The sequence below is a fragment of the Anomalospiza imberbis genome, chromosome 1, assembly GCF_031753505.1.
Source record: "Anomalospiza imberbis isolate Cuckoo-Finch-1a 21T00152 chromosome 1, ASM3175350v1, whole genome shotgun sequence".
NCBI classification, from domain to species: Eukaryota; Metazoa; Chordata; class Aves; order Passeriformes; family Viduidae; genus Anomalospiza; species Anomalospiza imberbis.
The window spans coordinates 129,630,988-129,658,375 of record NC_089681.1 but is presented as its reverse complement, the minus strand read 5'-3'; the positions used below and the strand labels follow the sequence as shown (position 1 = coordinate 129,658,375).

The 27,388-nt window shown below is 37.1% G+C and overlaps 1 protein-coding gene across 6 annotated transcripts in view; it reads left to right on the top strand.

The window, feature by feature from the left end:
- Positions 1 to 27,388, top strand: part of CDK14 (cyclin dependent kinase 14) — a 384,029-nt gene that overhangs the window by 134,515 nt on the left and 222,126 nt on the right. For all 6 annotated transcript variants that reach the window (XR_011005641.1, XM_068211387.1, XM_068211377.1 and 3 more), the window contains 2 exons: positions 12,991 to 13,053; positions 24,716 to 24,839. Coding sequence is in view for 5 of the 6 variants with exons in the window: in XM_068211387.1 (XP_068067488.1) it covers positions 12,991 to 13,053; positions 24,716 to 24,839 (187 nt within the window). In the remaining variant the exon portion in view is untranslated. The remainder of the gene's footprint in view (positions 1 to 12,990; positions 13,054 to 24,715; positions 24,840 to 27,388) is intronic.

Below are 27,388 nucleotides of genomic sequence, written 5' to 3'. Positions count from 1 at the left end.
GCATGCTTAGAACTCCGTTTCATCACTGGATGGCTGAGAGGCATTATTACCTGGGGAGTTTTGAGAATGAACTGCTTGGAATTTCCTCTACAAAACGTGAATGGCAGATAGTCTTTCATGTATAAATGGTAAAGAAAATTATTTATGTATAGTTGACTGGAGTGTGCTAAGCAAGACCTGAAAATGAGATTTTGACACACTTTACATCTGCTGTCTGAGACTGTGGTGACTTCCCAAAGTAAAAGGTCAGTTCAGCTTTACAGTTCAGTGGAGGCGTGCGACTGTTCACAAAGGTTTGGTTCCCTTCCTCACCAGGCTCTGGTTGGTGTTGGTTTAGGTGATCTCATGGGGATGGTGGCTTTAGTGCCAGTGTCGCTGGTATGGCCAGCTTTGCCCAAGGAGGTGGTGGATTTTATAGGTGAGATCTCTGAAGATGGGTTCACATCTGTTTGCTCTAAAATGATCATTAGCTGCTACCGTTTGCTGCTTCACTTGCTTATTTAGAAGGAAGATGACTGAATTTAGAAACATATAATTGCTGAAAGGCAATCCTAAGCAAAACGTATTTGCTATGTAGAATGATAATGAGGTTTTTAGTATTATGCATAATTATGTAAGTATATTATTATCCATAAATGAACCAGCAGCTCGTCCTATTCCTGGCATGTAAAAGTGAGCTAGTATAGCAATACTTTACATCATGCTTTCAATATTTATGAACTAGGTTTGCAACAAGAACAGATACTTATAATTGGAAGGATGAGTAATGAACAATATTATGTCTGTCTCAATAGTGAAAAAGCTCTGGAGTAATCTAATAATGTAATTTAAACCCAAGCATTTTCAATTGCCTTGCCTATTTTAATATTTGTGTATGTTTTTGCTTCTAAAAATTACTTTCCATTAAAGAAGAACATTTAATTTTCATTGCTTCATTACAGCAGCTAAAATAGGTTGTTATACAATGAGTTTACTTAATAAAGTTCATTAGTTACATTTCCCTCCCATTTCCCATAAGAAAAAAAATAGGTGTGAGTTTTTAATTTTAAAGCTTATTGGAAATAGACATATATATTCTTTATCAGAATTAAGAATTACACAGCTGATATTTTGAATTTATCTTGGGACAAATTTGTCTTACATAATACTTAAAAAAGTATAATGTAGAAAAATGGGCAACATTAATCGCCTGCAAAGTTCAAAAATTTTTCCATTGAAAATTTTCAATTTCTTGTAACTTTTGTTAATTTGGATTGAACACTATTATTGTTTTTCCATTTTTATTTATTTTATTAGGGAGCGAGTGTTGAAAATAAAGGTATGATGGCATTGATTGTTTGTGAAAATAAACCAAAAAAACTACATTTTTTTTAGTGAGAGAGCAGGGAAAATTAGTAGTGTCCCAGAGCAGCCTTTGAGCTGTTATCACTAGGATACTTCAGTGATGTGTAATACCTAGGGAGAAACTGGGCACAAGAAGGAAGGAGGAGTCTTCTAATCCTTGACTTAAAGTGAAACTTACTTGGAGCCTGAATTACATTATTTTGGTGTGAAAGTGAAATGATGGGTGATTTTCTTCCCGTTTGAAATCAAGGTGCCTGTCCAGCTGTGGTAAGCAAGAACTGAAAGCTAGTGAAGCTCTGCAAAGAGCCAGGTGCTTGTAGTCACCCTTGCTTGCTGTGAACATGCTTGCCCTCCCTGGCAAGGAGCAGCCACTCAGGGCTCCCAGCGTGGGAGCAGTTGAATTTAGTAGTTTCTGTTTACCTTGACCAGAGAAAGAGCTGTTCCCCTGTAGTTTAACCCTGCCTCACGCCCTTAAGTTGCATTGCTTAAATTGCAGCCAAAAAGATGACAGATCAAGGTTGAGAGTAAACAGAGAGAAAGGAAATCCTGTACTATTGAGAAGAGGCAGTAAGGGAATAGTGCTCTTGGGAAAGCCTTGTTTTTCAAGTTTTAATTGAGCAGATGAGAGAGAGGTGCTGCTGATGTCCAAGTATAGGCTGGAAATGCAAACAAAATAGGCTTCAGGAGGGAGGGATTGAGGTGGGATTTCAGAAGGAAAGCGTTTTGTACTTTGCTGAGAGCTAAAGATTCTGCCAGACATGGGAATTGGTAGGAAAGAAGGAATGAAAAATTTATTTAAATTTAAATAAAAATACTCCTGCTAGGCTAAGAAGTTTACACGTGTCTAGCAAGAGCCGATGTTACTTATGCAATGTTCTTGAGCACATGGTGTAACTCTTCAGGATGGTGGTATGCAGGGCCAGGAACTGGACTTGGTGGTCCTTGTGTGTTTTTCCAACTCAGCATGTTCTGTGTTTCTGTGATCCTACATTTCAACATGTTGTGTAGACTTCATATGGAGGGCACATGCTGATGAATAGATGTAATAATAAAATTAATCAAGATTTACAATCCAACAGGCTGGAAGGCTGTGTGTATCTGAATGACCAATTTTTGTACAATTTACTAACAGTTAGTAAATATTGTTTAGATTTGTGGTTTGCTGTGCACCATTTAATAATTAGCATCTACTATTTATTCGTATTTTTATTAAATATTAACACTTGCATTCAATGTAAGTATTAAAAAACAAACCCACCAAAACAATACACGCAACAAAATCAAAGCATAAGAAACATCCAGAGTTGAGCTGACAGATGGAATACTGGAAATCCCATGAGATATTCTGCTTTCTGGCAGATCCCAATTAGTAATCTGTAATCTCTTATCTGTCATTTTGGATCTTTTAGATCCTAAATTATAGATAAAAATGCAAATGTCATTGCAGTCCATCAAAAACACATATATGTAGTAAGATACATGTGCATAGGAGACATGCCAGTGATGACACTCTACTTGATACAGGTCAGGCCACCATCCTAAAAGGTAAATTTGTACACACAAGAAAGACATGAATCAGCTGGAGACCTGAGGGGGAAAAAGACAAGGGTGAGTAAACATTGAGAATAAAGCCTTCTAAGGAAAAGTCAAAGTAAGTAGGGCTCTTAAGAGGTGGGGATAAAAAAAGGATGAGACATTTACAACCTTTAAATATATCATCGAGAAAGTCAGTGACCTATTTCTATGTGAATGGTTAAGAGGATGAAAAAGAAAATCTGAAATTACAATAAAGAAGAGAAAGATTAAACTCAAGGAATGCCCCTTTAATGCTAACAATAATAAAGCCCTTCAGAAGCTACTACAAGTTGCAGGTTTGTCTAATATTGTGAGTTTTTAGAGAACAATTTAGGCAAATAATCAACAGAATTCTGTCATTGATAGTAGATAGAGGTAAGATTTTTTTTAAGTCCTTTCTATATGTATCTTTCTGCATTGTAACTTTCATCAGCAAAATATGAATACTTTTACTCTTTCAGTGAAATTAATATGCTGTTGCTTTCCTGTATCAGGAACTGAAGAAAAAATATATCAGTTTATTTTACTACTTTAAACAAAGTTTTAACATGTAAATTCTTCTAGTTGTGTGCTTTTTGTTTGTTAGTGTGTGTTGGTTTTTTTTGGTTAGGTTTTTTTAGTAATTAATTATTTCTATGTTATAGATTTACACACAGTATCTAATCTAATCTATCATCAGTAGTTCTGGTGGCACCCCACATATTCCTTATCTTTTTATTTCTGTCATAAACTGGCATTGCCTAGTTCCCTCTGAGGTGACACCTGACGGTATCTCAACTTGCACTAGAGACTTTCCAGTCTAATTAAACTTTTTTTCCTCAGGCTCTCTTTAATAATATAGGTTGTAACTATTAATTCCTCTTAAAATGTGAAGCTCTGATTTATTTAGTGCAGATTGAAAAACCAAACAAACAAACCACCAGTCAAGAACTAACTGTTTGCAGAGTGATGGTTACCACAATTCTAAATCTTAAAAATAGATTTTTCCTTCCTGAATAAAATATGTAGCTTTGTGCTAATTTAGTCATATTGATAAAAAATACATCTATGCAACCTTGAAAAACAGAAACTTAGGTGAGCAGTTTGGGCAAAATAAAAGTAGTAAAAATCCTGAAGTCAGAATGAATAAATCAATAACTGCAGATATTTTTTATGCTTATAGTTTTATGATGTAAAAGATAATTAAGAAATAGCAAATAGGAGGAACCAAAAACCAAGCTTGAGTAATAAACAGAGCCAGCTCTTGAAAGTTAAAAAAACCTATTAATTGTTTCTGTTTTATTACTTTGAATAAGGAGGATCTAATCCATGGAAGCATCAATTTTCTTTTGTGTGCCTTGCAGTCTGTACGGAGTTTTTCCCTATAAAATTTTTATTAATCTTACAATCATGCATGGACAGTTAGGATTAGGATACGTGACAGGAAAAATCACTCAACCAGTGTGAAGAGAGGTCTATGTAGGATGTGGAAGTTTTTAAAGGAAGGCTTTGCACTGGTTCTTTCCGGCCCTTAAGATGGTGTTTTGTTGCCCAGCACACACCACCATAGAAGGGCTCTTGTGCCAGCTGAGCTTGTGTGGATACAACTGAATTACCCATGGTGAGTGCCATGCCAGTATTAATGTGGATGCTTGACTAGTGTGGCTGTATGTGGGTTTTCAGCCTCCCTCCCGTGTTCATGTTCTGCTTACAAGGTCCTGGAGCAAGTACTCGCACAATGAGCCTATGGGTATCTTCCATGCTCTAACAAGAAACTTTCTTGTATCTTCAATTTTTTTTTTGTTTTGTTTTGTTTTGTTTTGTTTGTTTGTTATATGTGTATATGTTGTGGAAGATCAGTGACATCACAAACTAGAGAAAAAGTGCATATGCCCATCCTTGTGGGCACGTGTTACAGCTTGCAGAAATTGTCCCAACTCTCTTGATTTTGAGGTCTCTAAGTCCATCACAGTTGGTACAAGCTGATAATTTGATGCTATGTTTTGACCACACTAAACAGGAATACCTACTTATTTTTGCAATGTCATTCTTTTGTTCATATAATCTCACTAAATTAAGTGGGTTTCATCTCCTTAACCTGATTTACTAAGAGCACAAAGCTGATAGAATTATTAAGGTGGACAGAGAATAAGGAGAAGGATACACTGGCATCTTTAGAAAACTGCATTTTGTTGAAGATCTTTTAGTTCATTCAGCAATTCTTTCCTTAGTAGTGTGTGTTTCACTTGTCTGTAAGGAACCAGATTATTCTCTGTGAAATGAACAGGGGCTTTGTATCCATAAATAAATTTACCTTTTCTAGCAACAGCCAAAAATCAGACAACTGTGTATCCCTTTTTCTCTCTGGGATTTTCAGATATGTTTCTGTCTGTATTATGTACTCCCCCACCACCTAGTCTCCTTTTCTATATAGTATTGTTCATGTATTTTGAAGTATGCTTATCTTTGTTGACAGTGCGAAAGAAATCCAAGGCACTAAAAACATCTGTTAGCAGAATCGTTTTCATTATGAGTGTCTTGTGGGGCAGTTTTTTCTTCCTTGAATCCCTAATATAGATCTTTCCCCTGCTGCTCAGCCCAGCTGGTGCTGCTGCTTGCTGCTGTTTTGCTGGAAGTTGCTTAGTTATCACCCAGAGATACTTTGTAGGATATTTTTTGTTAGCATGGGTAACACTGTGTCATCTCATAGAGGGAAAAGATTGAATTATAGAAAGCCACTGAAATACATGAAAATAAAAGGCTTTTGAAGAAAAACACTTTTGAAGGTATCAGTGACATGAAATAAGTTTAAACTGTGGCACAGTAATCTGCAGAGTGTTTAGGTTGGAGGATACATGCCATTTAAAAGGAATTAGCTTTTTTTTTGTTCTCCTGTCACTTTAAATATTCCTGGTGCCCAGTCTTTTATTGGTAAATTATATTATCGGTTTAAGAATTTGTTGGTGACAAAAGGGGAAGTATTTTAGTCGGGAAAGCTGCTAGGGCATAAATAATGTGTGCTCTCCTTTGAACAGAGAGGAATGGCTCACAACAGCCTCGCTGCCTCAGCGGAGCAGCACAATCTGTCTGCTGCATGATGGCATCGCCGGCAGCCAAATCCTCTCGTTTTTGTTTTAATGGGAGGGTTCTTACACACTGCTGGTTTTACATGATGGGATGAAGTTGGAAGTGCTTCCTGTTCCATTCACAAGCCCCAGGCTCTCCGTGCATTTCAGCTTCAAAAATGACAGCTGAAACCAATTAGGCAGAATTATGGGATGCCTTAGTCACATGGAGATTTATCATGACTGAGGAAGAGGAGGGAAAGAGAATGTATTGCATGAGAAGTAGAAGCAACTAATTTAATTAGAAGAGAATGACATTCACATTATTATTATGGAGAAGGGTGGGCAAAGTAGAGATCATTTCATGTCACTAGCCATGCCTTTGAAAGGAAACGTCCCACCCTTTCTCTGAACATGTTTGTGTTTGGTAGCAGAGTGATTTCTGAGCAAGACAGCTGAGCAAAACTATTGATGTCAAAGTGAAGCATATCTGAGTACATTTCTAGTTTGTGGTTTACTCATCTATTCATAATTAGAATTACTTCAAGAGGAGAAGGGAAGAATCATCATTTGTCTTTTTTCCCCTCTTTGTTTGCATACTCTCTCTTTTCCAGACCTAGGATGTAATGTATATAAACCTTGCTTCAGCTATATAAATATCAGCCAGAATTCTTTTCCCTTCAGCAGATGCTTATACCCAGTATGCTCACAAACATAAACCCTCATGTGTCTACTTATAAACCAGAGTCTTGCTGAAGAAAAATGACCTTCATACAATTATACACTGCCCCAAGTCTAAATCAAAACTCCAATTAATTTCTTCATGTGAGTCTAGAAGACAATATTTCATAAGTAAATCATACTTTTTGTAGAGTTGTCAGGGTAGTTGATGGTATGGGGAGAAAACGAGTGAAAAATATTACAGAGAGAATTGAGCAAATGTGCATTTTCTTTTTTTTTTTAATTCTTGTATGACTTTGTTGATTTTTGTTTAGACTATGAGCAGTTATGATGGGAAAGTAACTTAATCTCTCTCTCATGTTCAGGTACCTGTAGGAGTTGTGATACTTCTCTCTATCACAGGGAGGAAAATACTTGCAAGTAATTTAAGTTTGGGTCAAAAATGAACATTGGCTGATGTGCTTCTGTACTTAGTTTGGAAACAAGACTAGGTGAACCAGCATTGCTGAGCATGGGTTTTCTATCCCCTTTCCTAGGAGGCCCTGTGCAGTCTCTTCTGTATCTAGAAATTGTTCCATCTATACCTGGAAGGGTCATGGGTCTCTTAATGGAGGACTTGTTACTTGAGATGTGCACTGAGGAAAGGGTTTGTGTTTTAATGTGCTTAGAGAAGATAACAAAAAGGCTGGACAGTGTCTTCTCAAGGAGGTGTAGCTGTGTGTGCCAAAACCCTGAAGTCAAGGTGCAGCCCTGGAGTAGTGAACTTCTGGCACACAGTAGTAGAATACATGAAATACATGAAAATAATTATTTTAAAGCAAAAATGCCAAAGCCTGTCTCAGATTACCTATATTTACTTTTTCTTTCAGCAAAAATGGCCGAGATATCTTGAACCTGTATCTGGAGGACCCTCATTTTAAATATTCAAGCTGTACAGTGTGGATTTGGAATTTAGGGGATTTGTGCTGTGGGCAGCATTGGACCATTATTTATTCTTTTGAAAATTGCCCCAAATTTGGTCAAGTGATAATCTTTAGAAAAATCATAAATTGTACTTAAGAGCTATGTCTTTGAAGATTCCTCCTCTCTTGTCAAAGACTTTAGTCTCTCACTTCAAATATTGTAGCTATTCCTTTCTGACGAAGTTAAATTGTTTCTGGGGAAGCCAGTAGGGGGAGGAGAGATCGAGTTGGTCACTTAAAGCATAACAGGTTTTGCAGAAAACATTGTTTTGATACTGAAGTGGGAAAGTGAAGCTCTTATAATTGGAGGACACCAAGATAAAGATGGCCTGGGCAAGCTCCTTTTTTCACCCTTGTGGAAGTGCCTGTTGTGCAGCTCTGCAGAGGATTAGGTGGTGAAGGCATGTAGTTATTGAATTTCTCTCACTTTTTGTGAATGTGGGAACCAGGATGTCTTATGTCTTGCCTCATGCAAAGTATCATTTCAAGACAAGTTAGGTAATACTGCTGTAGAGAACTGGGTCCCACCCCTGCTGTATTGGGAATTGTCATCACCAGATGAAATTGCTGTCATTACAGATTTCTGCTATTCAGTTTGAGATTCTTAGTCTCCTTTGCAAAAGCATTACACATTTACAGCTGTAACTGAAGCCAGTGTTGCAGAGTAGTAGAGACAAGGCTCTCAGCCAGGCATGAGAAGGACACAATGATTAGGTGGATGATTATATCTAGATTTATTGTTAATATGTATTTAAATATTACCAATGCATTTTATATTCTTTTTCAGGCCAGTGTGCATCAAAGTCAATAGCAACATGTCAGCTTCCCCATGTCTGGAATGAGAACATCCGGATAGTTCCCTCTGCAATGTCCACCAGGTGTTCTTAGCTTAGGACAAACCACATTGCCCATCAGAGACAGCAATAACTAAGGGGGTGTGTGGGGGGTGAAGGATGCACCTGAAGACCAGAATATCTTTCATTACCACAGTCAGTCAAAACAAAATAGTGCCAAATACTCTGAAAAGTCAAAACCAAAGTTCTTTGAACAGAATCGCCCAGATCAGTGATTCTTCGGATTTTTTTTTATCTTTGCTTGAAGTCCCCATCTGATAAAAGGAAATAATGCCTTATGTCTCCTGCATTGCTATGAAATTATTCTATGTTTGTAAAGCATGTCAATAGCATAGCTATAAGCAGGGTAGGAAAACCTGTGAGATTATTTCTGTCTACAAAGTAGTAAAAAAGCCAGACTGCAAGCTGTTTGAGAATAGAAGAAAATGCCCTAGCTGTAAAACAGCACAGCTGTTTTTCAATCAAGTATCTCCCATTCTGTTCAGTGAGTATGTCTAATCCTGGGAAGGAAAATAGTATAACCTTTTAGAAGTTATCATAATCTACATTTAATGGAGAACCAAATGAAAGCTAGGATACCATTAATTCTGGACTTTCCTAGCTTTTGAGTTCTTCTCTATAGAAACTTGATTTATCTATGCTTATTGTTTTATTGTTTTTTGGGTAGCTGTTTTGAGCAGAGGAGTACTAATTGAATATTATTCAAGATATTGTACATATAGGTGTGGGTAAGGTGGTGGAGTGTAAAGAGTGGGAATTTATGGGATTTTGAACTTAAACTAAATTATTGAATGTTCTGTCAGCATGGTATTACTTTGGTGATTTGTGTGTGTTGGGGGTTGACAGTATGGCTGATAGAGCAGTTAAAAACTAGCTTGAAGCAGAATTGGTCTAGCCAGGTCCACTTGGGTTCAGAATGTGTTCAATTACTTGGAAATCTCTGTACTCCATTCCCAGTGTGCTGCTTCCCTGTGAGGTGGCCTGACCCTCTGAGACAGTGCAGAATGGACTGTAAAAGGTGTATTGATTGGTCTGTTTCTTCTCATTGTTTCAGTATAGTTTTATGTTATTGCCAATATGTAATTGTACCTTGAATTTTCCTTTAGGGTATCTATTTTATTAGATCGGGGTGGTAACTGCAGCAAAGACTCTAGTGTCAGACTGTAGCAGACTGTATTGGCAGCCACTCTTCCACTTGGGAAAGCACGTTGTTTTCCACCTTCAAATACGGCATGAAGAAAAAGACTCCATCTATATAGTACAAATTTCATGGAATACCATTAAAAAACTGCTTTCATCCAGCTTGCTCTCTTTTCTTTTCTAATGCTTTCCTGAAACCTGTATTCGTGTTGTCTTCTTCAATGTCAGTTGTGCACACAAGCACTGGAGCAGGCACTTTGGCTGCCAAATGGGAAAACAGCTTTAGAAAGAGCTGTCTCTGCAGCACTGTCAGTTTTCCTAGCTGTACTAATGTTTAATTCAATGTGCATTCAGTCCCTAACTTGGAAAAGGGGAGCAGCTGATGCTGCCTTTGCTTTACTGCCACCTTCTTTTTTTTTAAAGTGGGGAACAATATATTCTAACATTATAAGTTGCTTCCACACAGTTCTTACCATAATGTTTAGTTACTTCTATGAGAAAGTCTCTTAGTTTTGTGAAAGTAAATTGTAGAAAGATTTGAACAGAAAATACATTCAATTTCTCTTCCCCATCTGAATGAAGGTTTGCTACAGATTCCTCTGTGTCTGTAGAGTGTGTGTAGGGAAAAAAAAGTAAATAACAAAAGACTGCAGCACAATTGGCTTCCAGAATTCTGAGGAAATTGCTGCTTAAACTGACTTTTAGGTAGACATGTTCAATCAGTTTTTGTAGTTTTTGATGGTTAAACTGATGGCAGAAGGTTATATCAGGCTCTCAGTTGTCTTCATCCTTGGGGTAGGAAGAATAAGTTAATAATGGATAACAAAAACACGATCATTGTTCATGTTTCTGTATGGAGAGAATGCATCCAAATAGTAACTGAAATATAAACATAAGAAAATGGGGTTATCCTCACCATTTGTTACAAGTATACTGGAAATAAAAAATATGGCTTATTGCTATTCCTAGAGTTGTGGCTCTGAATAAGATGAAAAGCTTTTGATGAATAAAAATATGCAGTTAGTGTGGCTGGCATGCTGGGGCTTCAGGAAGGGGACCTTCAGAAGGGCCACTGGGTTTGTCTTCCTCTGATCTGGTTTCTGTCAGCTGACTGCTTCCAAATCGTAGAAATCAATAGAAGGTGAAGGAGGCAATAAACCTCCCACCTACCAGCTTATCTGTTGTTCACAAAGGCTGAAAGATTGAACTGGGGGCAAATGATAATTCCTTGAGCCAGCCCGTGCGAGGGAGCAGGCCGTGCTCAGGGACCATGGTGGCTGTGTCTGAGGATGGGACAGTGCTTCCCTGGCCACCCTAATGGGCTTCCTAAAGTGAAATTTCAGGCTTTTCTTTGAACATGTCTTGAGCACAGCAGGAGCTAGCACTAGTCAAAGACTGGCATGTCTCTTGAATAACAGTTGACCCATTAAAATGAGTGGATTCCCAAAATTTCTTACTTGACACTGGTTTCAGCTGATATTAAGGCAGATTCTTATGCTGAGATTATTACTCAGAACCTGTTAGTTTATAAAAACAAATGACAAGGTCAGATAACTTTGTTTAAGTATGTTTTCTTGGTGTTCATACAGTAAGCAAGACGAAAATGTGTAATGTGGTGATGTGTACTGAAGGGTGACTAGTCCATTTGTGTCATGGTTTATTGATGCAGTCCCAGAAAGCTTCATTACCACTACAGTCAGTTAAAACACAGAAGACAAAATAGTGCCAAATACTATGAATGAAGGAGAGAATGGAAGAGGAGAATGGGAGAATGGAAGAGGAATTTGTACCTTAAGGCTAAATATTTTACAGAAATGAGGAATTTAAACTTTAAATTTAAACTTTAATCTTAAGAATCTTTATGGAAAATGCAGTTCTTTGACACTAACATTTCACTAGTAGAATACTTCTAATTAATCTGAAAAGTTTCTTTGTAAATGCATTCACTAATTTGTAAACTATAAATTGAAGAATTGTGGTCTGTATCTTGCATTTTGGAATAATCTCTGTTTTGTTGTATTTAGTGTGGTTTGCCTGTTTGAGCATGCCCTCTGCCCTTGTGATACATATGCTGTTCGTTTTGGGATTCAAGCAATTTCCTGCGGTCAGGGCTCTTGCTCTCTTGAAGCCATGTAAGAATTCGTGAAAATAGTTGTGCTAGTGCAGAGCCTAATCATCCTGTGCATCTTAATGTCTTTGCAATGTTAGTTCCACATACACGATGTGTTTTTGTAGTTTGTGATTTCAGAAGCAATTACGTAAAATAGTTGTGGCTAGAACAAATTTTGTGTCTTGGGTGTGAACTCTGCTATGTATCTGCATAACTCTGCAAAAGAAAGCTAAATAATGCCTTCTGGTTTGGCAAATGTTGCACAGAGACACCATTCTGCTGTGTGGAAGGCAACTTTTGTCCAAAACTCTCACTTTGAAAACTGCCTGTATTTATATGGGCTCGTGTGTATGTGAGGCAGGTATTGCCAAATAGCTTTCCAAGGAATGTTGGGTGATTTTTACCAGATGTGTTCAGAAACCAGATGTGGAAGGCAGAGTCTGTCTCTGAGTATTTGCTGGTTAATCAAGGGCATATTTTTGCTTTTTTTATTCTGAACATAATTCCAGAAGCTGAGTTGTGCAAGCACGTTAGAGAAGCAACATGCCATTTGTCTGAAACCATGCTGCTGAAGTGTGGAAATGTAAGAGAAGAATTCAGAGAAAAGTGTTTCCATAGTAAAAGCTATAAATATTTATTCATTAAAAATAGCATTAATCTATGCATTGCAGAGGTTTTATGTTTGCAGGAAATATAGGTAACTATGAAGTGAAAACTTAGGTTTGAATTTTCCATGATGTTCTTTTCTAAAGTATCTGTATTCAATGACTTTACATGTCCATAATATGTGCTTCTTTTTGAGCTGGAAAGTACCATTCAGTACTCTGATATGCAATGCCATTCAGCTTTATTTTCTAAACCTTTAACCCATCTTAATCTAGAATCACTATAAAATTATATTTAAAGGGCAGTGTTATAATGTGAACAATGGGAGTTGAATGTGAGATTCTCCCTTTATGTTCTTCCTCTTCTGTCTAAATATTATCTTTGTGGTGTTGATGGTGATACTGTCCTTACAAGTCTTAGAATGGTATGAAAATTCAGGTAATTAATCTACCAAATGCAGGGTGTTAGAAAAAAATAATTTGCATTTGTTGAATATTCATATCAGTTATCAAGACTGTTAAATGTGTAAAGGTACAAATGTGTGCTTGCACATGTGTGGCTGAAAAAAAAAAATCTTATTTTCCATTTATTATGTCCACTCCTAAGTAGAGGGGTATTTATTGCTGCAGTCATATGGATATTAATATAGTTTTCTCCATCTGACTTTCTTTTAGCACACTGATTTATGTCAGTACATGGACAAACACCCTGGAGGGCTTCATCCAGAGAATGTGAAGGTAAGAGTCAAAAAGAGCACACACTCAAGGCAAATGCAATAGCAGTAACTTTGCAAAAAATGTCATGTCAGTTGTTTCATAGAAACCGATTGCTAGCTAAAGGGAAAATGCCTGGCATATGAACTGTATTTTTTAATATTTGTTTTCTTTGAAAATAATTACAAATTCAAGTATTTGGGCATTCCTGCAATAGAATTTCTGAGGTTTGTATAATTAACTCAGAGCCAAAATATTTGAACGCTGTGAATGCTGTTAACAGTGTTGGTAATCTCTCCTCTCCACCTCTCCATTTAAACATTTGCTCTTAAGACAATACTGCCCTAAAACCCCAGGGTAAACATGCTTTAGGCTGTCAGTACTAGATCTTCAGTTAGGTAAGTTAATGTGAGTTCATCAAGTTTGAGGGAACTGTAATTAATTGTATTAGCTGAATATAATGTTTTTTATATGACCATATAAAATCTTCCTTAATCTTTTTGCACACTTTCTTGGATGAGATCAGCATTTTCATAGCTGATCTCACTTTGGATTTTTTTTCCTTCTAAGATAGATATTAAGAATCATCACACAGGAAAGAGAGAGTTTATTAGCAGGATTTAATGGATAGATGAGTAGAGACTTGATCCAGCTACTATTTGGGATGTCAGCCAAATGATTTTAGCATGAAATGGAAGCCAACCAGACATGCAGAATGTGTTGTGTGTATATAGATCACTCAGATGATATTTGTTACAATTGTCTTGCACTTGGACATCAGTCCCATTGTTGTTCTACTTTGGAAGTGGTTAAGTCTTCTCTTGTCATACTGGGAACTTTATTCCAGGATGTGGCTATCTGTACCATCTAACAGTGCTCAGAAACACCTTTGAAGCTTATAGACACATTAGAAATATTTATTGAGTAGCTAAGTGTAGAATCCTGATGTACTGCTGGTTCAAGTTTTTTAAATTCCCAATGGATTATTAATAAAAGGGGGGGGTGGCGGGAGGGGAGAAAAGAAAAAAAAATTTGGAAGTTGGAGCAGATGAAACTTCAATCAGTAGACGAAACATGAGCAATCCCATTTGAACAATTAACTTTTTTTTTCTTTTAAATAATATTGATGAAAATCAGTTATATATATTTAGAAGACTCTCTTGCCAGGCCAGCAAAAAAGGCTAATCCTAATCATGCAGTAATTACTAAAACCAGGCATGATGATTTGAGGTCCTGCCATTTTAATGAATGAATCAGCCTGCTTGGGAATTTCAGTGCAATACCTGCTCTCAAGGCTGAATTAAAAATAGCCCAAGAAAGTGATTTCTTCAGCTGGGAGGACAGAAACCCAGTCACATATACTAAAAATTCCCAGACCTTCACCAGCATGCCAAACTAAAAGTGTGCTGCTCTTTTGTTTCAGAGGAAGTAAAATGGATATTTCATAACCATTTCACTTTAACGCTTTGTTGTGCTGTACTCAGTTTGTTGACTTATGCAGTTGGGGATCTGAGACTTTACCACCTTGTTTTGGTTTTAGCTTCTGGACAAAGTTGTCTCTCTGGATCCACAGCTGATTTCTAAGGATCAAGCCGAGCTATATTAATTAGCCTTCTCTCCCTGCCAGCCCCTTCTTTCTAGAGGTCCTTCAGTAATTTCACTTTTATTCAGACTTTTGGACACTGTTTGTTCAGAATCAGTGGTTGTGTGATCCCTAAATCCATTTTAAAAGCTTCCAGTTGAGCAATTATATTGCAGTAGCAATAAATTAGTCTCGGCTCTCTGGGGCTAACTTGTGGGATTAAGCCATTGATGCTCTCCCAGCATGACAAAAGACCCCCTGCCTTTTAATTTTGTTCTTGAAGGAAGTATTACCTATTGATGGATATTTTACTTTCTGGCTTGTTGTCAGTTATTACAAATACAAACCCACATAAGCACACATCTTTCTTTTTCCAAAGAATATGTACAGTAGTTCCTGTTAAACAGTATTTTATAGGAAGGCAGATGCAAATTACATCTTGCCATCTATAGGATGTCTTTAGCTTAATTATATTTCTGAATTTTCTCTGTATTTGCAAGGTAAAGACAATGCTTGTTCCCTCAGGCTTACTTTTAAATGAAGATTCATAAATAGAATAAAAATCTAAATTACTTTGATGGACACACATATTGTTGTCCCCTCAGGTACTGTGCTTGACATTGCCTTTCTTTGTGGTTTTAAATAGGCTATTTGCTGTCACTTAACTATTTTAAATAAAGACTGAACAGGATATTATAAGTATGTGAAAGTATAAAGAAGAATGTCTCGACTGGCAGTTATAAAGTCCAGGGACAGTATGCTTAGGTGAATAAAACAATTATTAGGTTTAGCATTTTTATTGGTATGTCTTTATTGACACATAATGATTTCAGGATTTTATAATTTGAGGGTGGAGGTGCAAGTCTTACAAATAACATCAGGCTTTAGACCCTTCAAGGAATTTGTGTGTGATGCTAAGATGTTGATTTAAAAATGCCTGTCCCTGGTAATGTCAAATCAGTCATTCTGATGGCATAAACGCAGTTAGGTACCTGGAACATTTTCATCAGCTTGAAGAGAAATTGGCATAAAGCAGTTGTTTCAGTCCATATATTCCAAAAACTCCATTAGGTCCAAATATACAATTATTTATGTCTTTGGTAGCTAACAAACTTGCATGTCTAGCATTTACATGTAACTATGTATTCATATGCTGTGTACAGTGTTATAGTTAGAGATGTTGAGGAAAAGGGTAATCAGTTAATAATTCCATGTGTAGTACACGTGGCCTCATCTTCTTTTGTCTGGTTTAAAAGATGTCTTTCTCAGTTTTTCCACAATTGAAGGCAGGCAATAAATCTTAAATACATGGCCCCACATATAATTATGTTTCTGCTGGAAGCTACTGCTGCAGCCCTGTCCATGACTGGAAATAGGAATTGATTTATATGTGTACCATGTGGTGCTCGCCAAGCTGCAAAATGTGCTATTGCAAACTGAGGTACAAGATTTCCTCCTGACTTTCCCTGTGCTGTTCCTCCTGGCATGGACTACTGAAATCTGTACTCCTGGCTGTCTTTCCTACAGATGTTGCAGCCTTTAGAGATAGTTCATGCTCAATTGGAACATCTGGATTGCTTCCTACAGCAGGAACTCTAATGGGTCAGAGCAACTAGCTGACCCTACCAGTGATTTTTTTTTTTTTTTGTTATGATCTTCATTCTGATTTATGTCCCTTTCTGTCTGTGCTATTTCCACTAGTCTTTTGTCTTATCTTCTTGGTTCTCCTGAGCCTTTGTTTTCAGTTGTCCATAAATGGCTCTAGTTTTGTAAATTCATAATTAAAGTGTATTTTTATTTGTGCATTTCAGCATGTCCTGTGAAAATGTAACTGTTCTTAACTTCTTCTAATATTTGAAATATCATCTTTGTCTTTTACTTCACTTTACTACATTCCCAGTGATGCACATAAATTCATCTTTATGCCTTGATGCATTTATTTTATAGTTGAGTTTGTTTACTGTAACTCCTATTACTGGTAGAATAAGTGGAGCAAATGCTTGCATCTGTCATGCCTGCATTGCTTGTTTGCATCCCTGCCTTAAAAATAAATCTATTAATGAAAGCTGATTTGCTTCTTAATTAGTGATGTTGCCTTGAGATAGCTGAAGTCTTTTGAGAAAAGCATCCAGAATTTTTTCTCTCTTCCTTTTTTCTTCTACTTGCAGTGTTACAGGTAATATTGATTTGCATGAGCATTTGACAGGAAAAAACCTCATATTTGGCAATATAAAAAGACACTTGCATCTCACCCACTGTTTCTTAATCCAAGAAAACCAGTCTGAATGACAACAGACTGGTTGTCAATCAGACAAAAACTGTCCCTGTCTCTTAATTGCTCCCAAAATCTTTTACTTCAGGCAACTTGGAAGCCTCCTGTAGTCTGCTGTGACCAGAGGGGGAAGGAACTTCCAGTTTGTTCTTATTCTATCTGATATTGCTGCACTGATATGTTCTTCTCCCTGGGCACCTTTTCACTTCCTAGGGCCAAAAAGTGCTAAGAAGAAGTAGTCAGACCCTCTTGTTGAGCTTTGCATGCAGGCAACAAGAATATTCAGCCTTCTCCCAAGAGCCTTCAAGACTTCAGCTCTTACCCATCTCAATTTTAAGCCTTCCTTTCTCATAGGAAGCAGGATACAGCAGTCTTCTGGGCATAATGGATGAGTATTTTTGAAGCAAAACCTCAAGTAACTGAGTCCTACCCCCACCATAATATTTTAAAAAGTGTTTTGTCATTGCAATTCTGAGTCAGGGTATATGGCAAAATGTGGGTTGGGATTTGGGTACTAAGTTTCCTAGGGCAGCCCAATAATGTCTGTAAAAATATTCTTATGTTTCAGCAAAAATATAATTAGTTTTCCTAAAAACTTTAAAAAGATCTTTTAAAAGGAATGTATTAGATAGTAATTAGTGACACGTAATGGAATGCTGCAACATTTTTCTGTGTTAAATGTCCAAGAAGAGGTCAGTCAACTTTATAGCAACTATATAGTTAAAAAACCCAGATATGATAAAAATACTGTATTTATTAAACCAAGGGTTTAATGATGGTGTCCATAACATTGGATTGAAAATGTTGAAATACACTGGTTGTTAAATGATATTATCTGAAATCTCTGGAATTTAGTAATTTATGGTATTCATGTATTCCTCGCTGCACTGTGAACATTGTCCTTAACAAATGGTTACAGTTTTTAATGTTGAATCTGTTTTTTTCAGATGAGTAATTTTGGCCTTTAATGACTAATGTGAAAATTAATAATCTGAGTCAAAGCCGTAGGGTAGTTGTCATCTGATGTCTTCTGTAAGCATTAATATTTATTACTGAACTGATTACAGCTTTAGGATGGTCTGAAGCACAAAGGGTAGGGAAGCTTTCAGAACATGCGAGGATTAGGCAGCTCCTGTGTATTATTCATATGAGGCTTACTGCACTTAAGTGAAGCTGCTTGAACTTTGGCAGTAGCAGAGCGTTGCACACTGCCTCTTGCTAAGCAGTAGCTACATTTATTAATAGTAAGGTACAAACCCACGTGCTTGTTAGAAAAGCATAATATCTGAAAAGTAGGATAAAAATGCTTTAGGTTTTAGGTTGCCAGTTGTGTTAACAATGTAGGCTTCCCTAGCATGTTTCTGTTTTCTTTCCATTGGGTGATTGTATCAACATCTGTGGCATGGACAGGAGGTTGTGTTCCCCCTCTTCTGTGGGGAGGCATATGTTAGATTACATGGGCAGTCCTGCAACCCCGTGTGACGAAGACATGTTACGTGATGCAGGGGAAGCTGTGGTGTGCGAGCACCTGTGTGTAACTCGAGGTGTCCAACCAGGAGGTTGAGTGCCATGGACGTAGATGTACAGGAAGTAGGCAATTAAACTGTGGTAGTAGATCCAGCTAGGATGAGTTTTCGTGTCACTGTCTCACTGAGGTTTGAAGAAAACAGTCTTTGACTTTGAAGTGAAAACCTGCTATGGGTAGTCCTTTTAAATTTATCTATTGCTGGAAGCAAATCGAAACTAATGTTATGCTTTTGAAATCTCTCTCCTACTCACTAAAATTGGTCATGCTGCTGATGTGAAGTTGAATTAAAAGTGTATTTCAGCAGATATGTTAAGTAAGAAGTGATGCTGTTTAATGTGGTTGAGAAGGTGCTGTTTTTCATTCCTCATTCAGTGAACAAGCAGGTGTGCAGCAGACAGAATAATGTTATGCCAAATTAAGGTCGTCTTTTACATGTGGCATTGAAAATTGATTATTTAAATTAGACTTTTTAGTTATCAGACATTAAATATGGCATCAGCATTTCACTCGACTTCATGTCAGTCTTGTCACCTAATGGTTTGATAATGTGCACAATTGTGAACAGTTAATGCAGAAACATCATTAGCATGTTAAAATTCATGCTAGAAGAATGTCACTTTCATAAGTGCACTTGTAATTTATTGTCTGTATGATCTTCATGATTCACATAGGGCAAGAAAGCATGTATATTTTAGGGAGAACACATCAAGATTTTTAAAATTGGTGAGGCAACAATTGCCACTCTGACCTACTCCAGCATGGAAGTGTGCTGATGAAAGGTAAAAAACCAGATTCAATTGAATTGAATTGATTTTTACTTTTGCCATTCAGAAGTAAAAGCCTGAGTCTTCCACTTACTGAACCTTAGCAGATGACTATAACTAATCATAAGGGAGTGTCTTTGCACTCAGTTAATTAAGCACACCTTCCTCATTTCAAATGACTGTAATAGTACCCAGAGGGGACAAAAAATGATTAAAACAGCATCAAAGAGAATAGAAGTTAGCAAATTAACACATTGCAATCTCTTTCCTTTGCAGTTCTGCTGGAAATAAGTGGAAAAATCTGTATATATGCATTTTTAAGCAATGATGCGATGCACATTTCCAGTGGCTGTATCATATGTATTTCTGTGTGACATTGCCTTGATAAGACTCTAGACTCTTGTGTAAGGAACGCAGGAGCAAGTTAGAAGCCTTTATAAAAGCATTAGAGTGGAGTGGATTGAAGTGGATTGTTTTAAAATTCTTTTGGAGAGAACTCATTTGATTCCAGGGAAGGTAGATGGGAGAAACCTTTTTGTGAGATAAATATTATGATCCTGAAAATCCTGCAGATTCAAATAGCTAATAATTTTTTTATTCATATTTTCCTTATTCATAGGGATGGAAATTTGTCTCAAGTCAGTACTTTGTTCCTGGAACAACTTGTGATAATTTAAGCAACAGTTTACAAAGCTTTGACCTAAAAAGGTCAATATTTCCCCAGGTCATAGTTAGAAGTGAAAAGTTGGATTTTATCTCATGGTTATTATCCTGGTTGAGAAAAGGGAAATGAATATCAAACCAAGAGTGATAAAAAAAGATTATGCTTGATGAAGTTTTGACATGCCAGCAGAAGCCACAGAGGGACATTTCTCATTGCTTCTGTGATAGTGCATATTACCAGGCAATTTTTTCTAATGTAATGTTTTAAAACAGGTAATTCTAAGATTCCTGAACAGTCTAGTGAACCCAAATGGAACTGAGTAATGTATTTGGTTGTGTTTATTTCCAAGGCTATGAGATGGCATTGTAGTGATTTATTACCTCCTTTTGTTTTTAAAATAGCCAATAATGTACAGAAGCCTGTACTGTCGACTGGATGATAGGGAGAACTGCACTGGTTGCAAGCATGAGATGGGATGTCCTAAGTTTGGTTTCTTTTACTGGTATTTTTAGATTTGATGGCCTAATAAGACTAAATATGATTTTATTGATGCTGAATACACACTTGGGAATTCAGATGACTGTGTGATACCCAGACAGTGTGCTTTGATACATAGGGCAAGCAGGAACATTTGTGTAATCAGTGATGGGTGATAATAAAGCCTGTGTGGTATTGTGTATTATTTTCCAAAAGTAGCTATACTAATAGAGCAGTAGGAGCTTGCTAAAGGAAAGACACATTCATAAAGATTTGCTTTCAGCTTTCTTCTGAAATAATGTTAACTCCTGTTCCAGATTATCTCAGCCTTTTTGCAGACTTTTGCTACCAAGAGAACAGAACCAAGAGTTTTGTGCATGTCATGTAAACGAAAAAGTTCTTTGTATCTTTCTAGTTCCGTGTAGCTTTCTACTTCTGTACCCAGGGCCAGGTCCTCTATTCCCAAAATATAACGTGAATTAAGGGAGCTCAGTTGAAGAAAATAGTTTAGAAATCCCTCCTTGCCATCACAGAAAGTCTTAAAAAAGGCTCCCACAGGTATCATTATTCTGTCCTCTTGGCAAGCATCCTTTCTGTCACTGGGGTCCTCAGTGCCTCAGAAGAGTCTGTGTGGAAATGGTACATATTTTGGAGAATCTCCCTAGCCATGTTGTGAATTTCTGCTTTTCACTTACCGAAGGTCCTTTGACAGAAACTCTCTACCATCTCTGGCAATGGAGGGCAACTGGATGGAGTCATCTGAGTACTTTACACAGATTACTTGTACATGAGTGTTCCCCTTCATCCTTAGACTGGAAAGAGCTTTCTGAACCTAAGTCAGACAGTGTCAGCTGCTCTCAATCCCATCCTTTAGATGTGTTTTGCAAAGCCTATATCCATGTCTAACTTAGAAGCTCGTTCAGAGGCCAACAGATACTGAAGCATTCTGCAGCAGGCAGGCCACCAGGCAGCCACTGTATGCCTGCATGTAAGGCTCTAGGTTGTACACTCACCCAGACTCATTAAAACACAAGGAAAGCTGGGCTGTTCATCCACATAACTACAAGTCTCTCAGAAAATATTGTATTTTAAAACAACTACAGGCATTTGGTCAAATGTTGCATATAGCTCAAATGGTCATCCAGGCATTACACTTGAAGGACTGTGTAGGTGCCAACTCACCCCTTTGAGGGCTTTCTCTTGTAAGTTTTAAGAACTGCTAATGTTCTTTTATTATCACAGTCCATAAACCCTGAATTAGCTTTGACCTGCATGCATTTTTCTTGCTGACAATGAAAAGTCTTCACTAAAATATGTTGCTCATTAAAGTGAGAACTGCATAACAGTTGGGTAAAAAAGGTATATTTTAATGACTGAAAGAAATAAACAAGACTTGAATGCACAAGTGTTAGTTTTTTTTTTGTCTGAACGTAAAGTGTTGAGCTTCCTAATGTTAAGCTTTGCTGAAAACCTGACTTCTAGGGAAAAATCCCTGTCCTGTTTTCTGTCTTTTTCAACTCTCACTACAATGACCTTTGGCATTTTGTGAGCCTAATTTTATTATCAAAACCTTTATTCTTACTAATAAGCTAAAAACTGTACACAAATGATGTCTTAGTGAATGATGTCTTAGTTTATTTATTGCTGGTTATTCAATACCTATACAGCCTTGTGTATGACCATGCAAATATTAAAATTACCAACATGAAAGCTGTAGAGCTACAAATCTGTGTGGATTTTACCATCACAACTGACCTTTTGAAATAGGTGTTGAGTTTGCCATTGACTCCAGCTGCCATCCTGGGCCTTGGGAAATGACAGTTCCGTTGCTTGTTCAAAACCCCCTGAAAAAACCCCAGGCTGAGTTTTCATGGTGATTGGAATTGAGTGAGGTGGTGGAAGGATCTAGTAAGATGAGAGTATGACCATGATAGGAGGTATGTCGATTTCAGACTGGGTGTATGGGTAAGGATTGATGGTACCTCATCTAGGATTAATTTTTGTCCTTGAGAAGTTAATGCAGACAATCTGGAAAGAAAACAGGTTTCTTGAAGAAGGCTTTCCTCAAGATCAGGAGAGTGAACTTGACTGTGAGAGGGCAGAAGTCCTTTGTGAGGAAGCAGAAACAGTTTTTTTTCAATTCATCTTTTCTTTTTGTGGACTGGGAAGCCGTTGGAAATGGAGAGGCCTCCCTTGGTGTTTTCTTGTCCCAAGCAATCACAAAGGGCCAGTGGTTTGCAGAATGCTTTGCTGCCAGATGTTAGGCTTATGTTCATGTAAATCTTTTCACATTTAATATTACCAAATAAAAACAAGGGGAAAGAGAAAAAGAGAAAGCAAAAAACCAATATCTGAGTTACCCTATCATGAATTCAGGAAGTTTTTTTTTCCCCTTCTCTTCCATGAGTTTCCTCCAAGGAGGTGTGAGTGAATTAATTAACTTTTGGGGAAGTACTTAATGAGTACAGCATGTCTACCAATTTGGAATAAAACTACATTCCAAAGCTGTCCTCAAGAGCAGATGTTTATTCTGTTTAGCTGTGAAGTTGTCTGGCATTTTTTTAGCACATTGAGTCAAATTACTTTACTTTTTTCACTAAAGCCAAATGAAAGACATTAATAGATATATTTTGAGTTATTATAAAGATTACAGTGCTTTGAGCTATCATGACAATTGAAATTTCTTTGCATATTTAAAAATAAAGTTTGAAGTTGAAGGCCGTTGATTTAGCCTGGCAAACTGGTTATTTTGCCCATCTTTTTATTTTAAAAAATGTATTTTTTGAAGTAATTTAATAGAATTAAATTGATATTTTCAGGCTGTAATGAAAGTAATTTCTCCTTCTTGCTCTTATTAAAATAGTTTTTATGTACCATGAATTCCACTTTAACCACAATTCAAAAAGGAATGTGCATGTTACTTATGACTTTCCTGCTATTCTTTGTTCCTATATTTTGCTCTTAGGTTTCCTCAGCACATTGTTAGAACCTACCCTGGCAAGAAGGTGATTGATATGGCTCTTTGTGCCCTGGCTAAATAGCTGAACATAGAGTGCATTGTGTCTGCACTCAGGGAAAAAATGAAATGCAATTAAATTCATTTCACCTTCAGTAACATGACATTTCTGTTTCTTTCATGTCAGCCTTTATTCTCTTCTATAATCAGATTTTGTAACCCTTTTTATAATGTCTCTTCACTTCAGTAATCACTGAATAGGATGCTTGTGTTGCAAGTTAATTAGAAATTCTCATGTGCCTGAGTTGACTTTTTCCCAATCTTTGGTGTGGTTTCCACATCTTCCTAGAGAGCATGTTTTGCTGTCCTTTGAGCTGTGAGGCACAAAGTCCATACCTGCTCTTGAATCCTCCATGCTTAGCTTTAGAGGGGATTTTTGTATTCACATTCAGAAACTATTTCAGAAGTATTTCTTAAAATATATCAGGCAAAAGGAAAGGTCTCTCTACATTGAGATAGGTTCTTCATAACTGCGAAGAAAACTCGTGGGAGTTCATTTGCCCTTTGTATTGACAAAACCCATCATGGTTAACACAGCCCTTGACAGCAAGTGTCTGAAAGGATGTGGGAGAATGCTGCATGCAGGAGATGAAAAGGGGAGGACAAAGGATCTTCTTCATCCAGCTCTTTGTTCATAATTGTAAATTACAGAATACACAATAATAATGCTTAGATTTAGGAGTAAGCATTTATATAGTCCAGGGAAGGACTCTAAGAAACCAGGAGATGGTGAGTTAGGTTTCTATCTAAAATTACCTTAAAGACTATTGCAAGTAGGTTTCAAAAGTTGTCTTTAGGCTCAGTGAGAGTTATTATTTCCTAATGAAAAATACATAAGAAACTCCCATTAAAATAGACTTCGAAGGATAAAATCTATTTTACTTGCAGATTTTCCTTGGGTACACAGGCATTATTGTTATACTATTAATTTCTTCTTTGTTTTAGTTTCAGTGTTCCATCCCCCAGCCTTATCTCCCCATCCCTATCCACCCTGTACTGTTGTTTCCTATAATTAGTGAAGATACACATCTGTCTTCAGGCTACCACCTAATCTCTAAGGCCATATGGGTAAATGGAATATAATTATAATTTGGTAGAAACCAAGCTTTCTGCACATGGTTGTATTGCTCTCATTCTTTTTAAAGCAGTCAAATTGAATCTATGACATAGTAGGGCTTGGAGGCTGGGTTTAGTCCTTGCAAAGTAAGTATATTTCAGATGGAAATTTCATTGTGTTAAATTTGGGTGGGAATTAGCCAGTTTGGGAGGAATTCTGACACAATGTTACCGCAATGTGCAAGCACCCTGCATATCGTGAAGAAATCACCTGTGGTTATATGCAAAATATTAACAGAGGTCATTTTTTGTCCCCCTCTTTTTCAGTTATTTTTATTTCAGTTGCTGCGAGGACTGTCTTACATCCACCAGCGTTACATTTTGCACAGGGACCTGAAACCACAGAACCTTCTGATCAGTGACACGGGGGAGTTAAAGCTGGCAGACTTTGGTAGGCAAGCAGTTAATTACAAGTATCTTATAATGTTGTAGGAATGTCAGACAGATGGTTCCATTGATTTCTCTTCCCCCCCACCCTATTCCTTAGACACACCTTCTTCATTGTAGATAATTGCACATTTTTCTCCTGAGTGAAGAAATTTATTATGGTCACCAAAATACTTGATTAAAAGGGAGCAAGTGAAAAACAAATACCTACTCCATTTCTCTCAAGGAAGATAATGCTGAATGTGTTTCCATTTTATTTACCATGAGACCTGTGAATCGGAATTAAAAACCTTCAAAAAGAAAAGAAAAAAGATAGAGAGAGACCTGAAGAAATACTGACTGTATGAAAAGCACAATCACTTTATAGAAGCAGCTCTAGGGTTGTGAGGTCTGGATTAACTTTCATTAAATGGTCATTGAAAGAGACTGAAGGACACAAGAAGCAGTGTTCCTTCTGTAGAATAAAGGACACTAGGATCACTTAGATTGTTTTCAGTATCCATTAGTTCTTTCTGGGGAAGCCTTACATGGAGTATAAAGTCAGGATAAATTATCCACTGAAATCTTAGCCTTTGACCTATTTTTAAATTTTTAAGCCATTTTCTACTGGCTACACCAAGGCAAGTACTCTTTCCTCTGAAAACCATTGTGAATGCAGATGTGGAAAATGGCAATATTTTTCTTTATTGGTTTTCACAAAAGGTTGTAGGAATTTCTTTCTTTCCTGTAGGTCAGCTTCTCAGTTACTGATTCCAGCAGTACTTTTGAAGCAAGCTGAAAATGTGACCTATTGGCTTTTTAAAAATGTCTTTTATTTTATGACTGCTATCCACATCATGCTTCACATTTCATGCAGCAGCAGTAATGAGGAAGCCTTGTGTGCTAATTGGCAATTTCACTGATAATGTAGTCGTGAGGTTTTGTCTTTTAATTAGCGTTACTGCAATTAACAGCTCAGTGTGTTTTTGCTATGCTGGAGAAGGGAACAGGACTTAAGGTGGACACAGTCCACAAGGACTTGATTGGCCTTTGAATTGTAAGGCAATTAGAGAAATAGTATTAGAAGCACTTGTCTCCTGGTTTACATATGATTCTTTGCTGTCATTTTTCAAAACTTGCTGGTTTTTGAAATAAATGTTTAAAAACCCATTCCTGCATGTTGCATTTCACTATGAGGCTTCATCTCTTAAGGATATGAAACAGGTGTATCATTCAGTGTTCTTGCAGTGAAATATCAGTTAACTCTCTGTTGAAGGTGTTGTGCTGTTTAATGGTTTTGTTGTATCATTTATATGTATAGAATCTTATGAACTAATCTGACTTCCACGTATCCTCATGTTATAAAGTTTTCAGGAGATTGTAACAATGGTTCTCTAGCTTTAGTGGATGCTGGAAACTATAAAAGTTCACACAAACTCTTTTGTATGTAAAATGTTTCCTACAGTGGGGGGGTGGGGAGGTTGGTGGCTTGTGTGGCTGGGGAGAGGAAGGCTGCAAACTTTTTTGCTGTGTTTTTAAGAAAAAAGAAAAGAAAACAACCTGCCTTTTACAAGCACTTTTATCAGCATTACTGGAGGTGTGAACAGGTGAATGAAAAGTCCAACTCAGACACAAGTTGACTCTGGTTGTGTTGCCTGGTGTTGCCATAGAGCAGAGAACAGGGTGGGACAATTGTTCCTACCTTGCTGTAGTCGGAAATGTAACTATCTATCACTTCTAATGAAATTGTTGCCTCATTGTAGCACCAGGCTAAATAGCCCAGTGACGACATGAAAGGCAGGATTTTCACAGCTTTGTGTTGGCAGGAGTTTAAGATTGAACATTGTGCATGGTTTTGATAGAGGGACTAGAAATGTATAAGTACAACCAGAAAGAAATACACGGTGGTAGAGACATGAATGTATAATATTGTTCAGAAGATATTTTTTTCCCTTTTAAGTTTGCCTTGACATAACAGAAACATCTGTGTAATCTACTCTTTTACACAGACAGAAGATTATATATCTCCTTTTTTTCTTAAAGCTAGATTTTCTATCATGGCTCATGACCTCATAAAACTGAAAACCAGATGGGTTAAATTTCTCTTCTGAGAACCAAGATGAAAAATTAGAAGTGTTGAGGTTAAAGTCTGAAAGGTCATGACCTCTTTCATTGGGAGCAAGAGAAATGAGAGTACACCTGTGTGCTCTTCATGTGTCCCTGTGCATATTTACTTATTTAAATGCTTATAAAAATATGGCTGATGGCCATATTTTTATAGGCCATCTTCCACCTTCCCAGTATGAAAGACTCTTCTTAAACAAGATGTAAAATACAGTTCTATTTCTCTTTATGTTTTTCTCCCACAAATGACTGATTTGCAATAATGTGCTTGGAAGGGAAGTCAGTTTAGATTGTATACTTGATTAATTATGTGAGGAGCAGTGTGAAAATTAGAAAGATGGTTGCTTTGCTTTCAAATGCACTCAAGGCAGGAGAGAACCTATCAAGAAATCAGTGTCTGTTAGAGATAGGATTGACTTTGCTAGCACAATAAATGTAAAATCCTAGAGC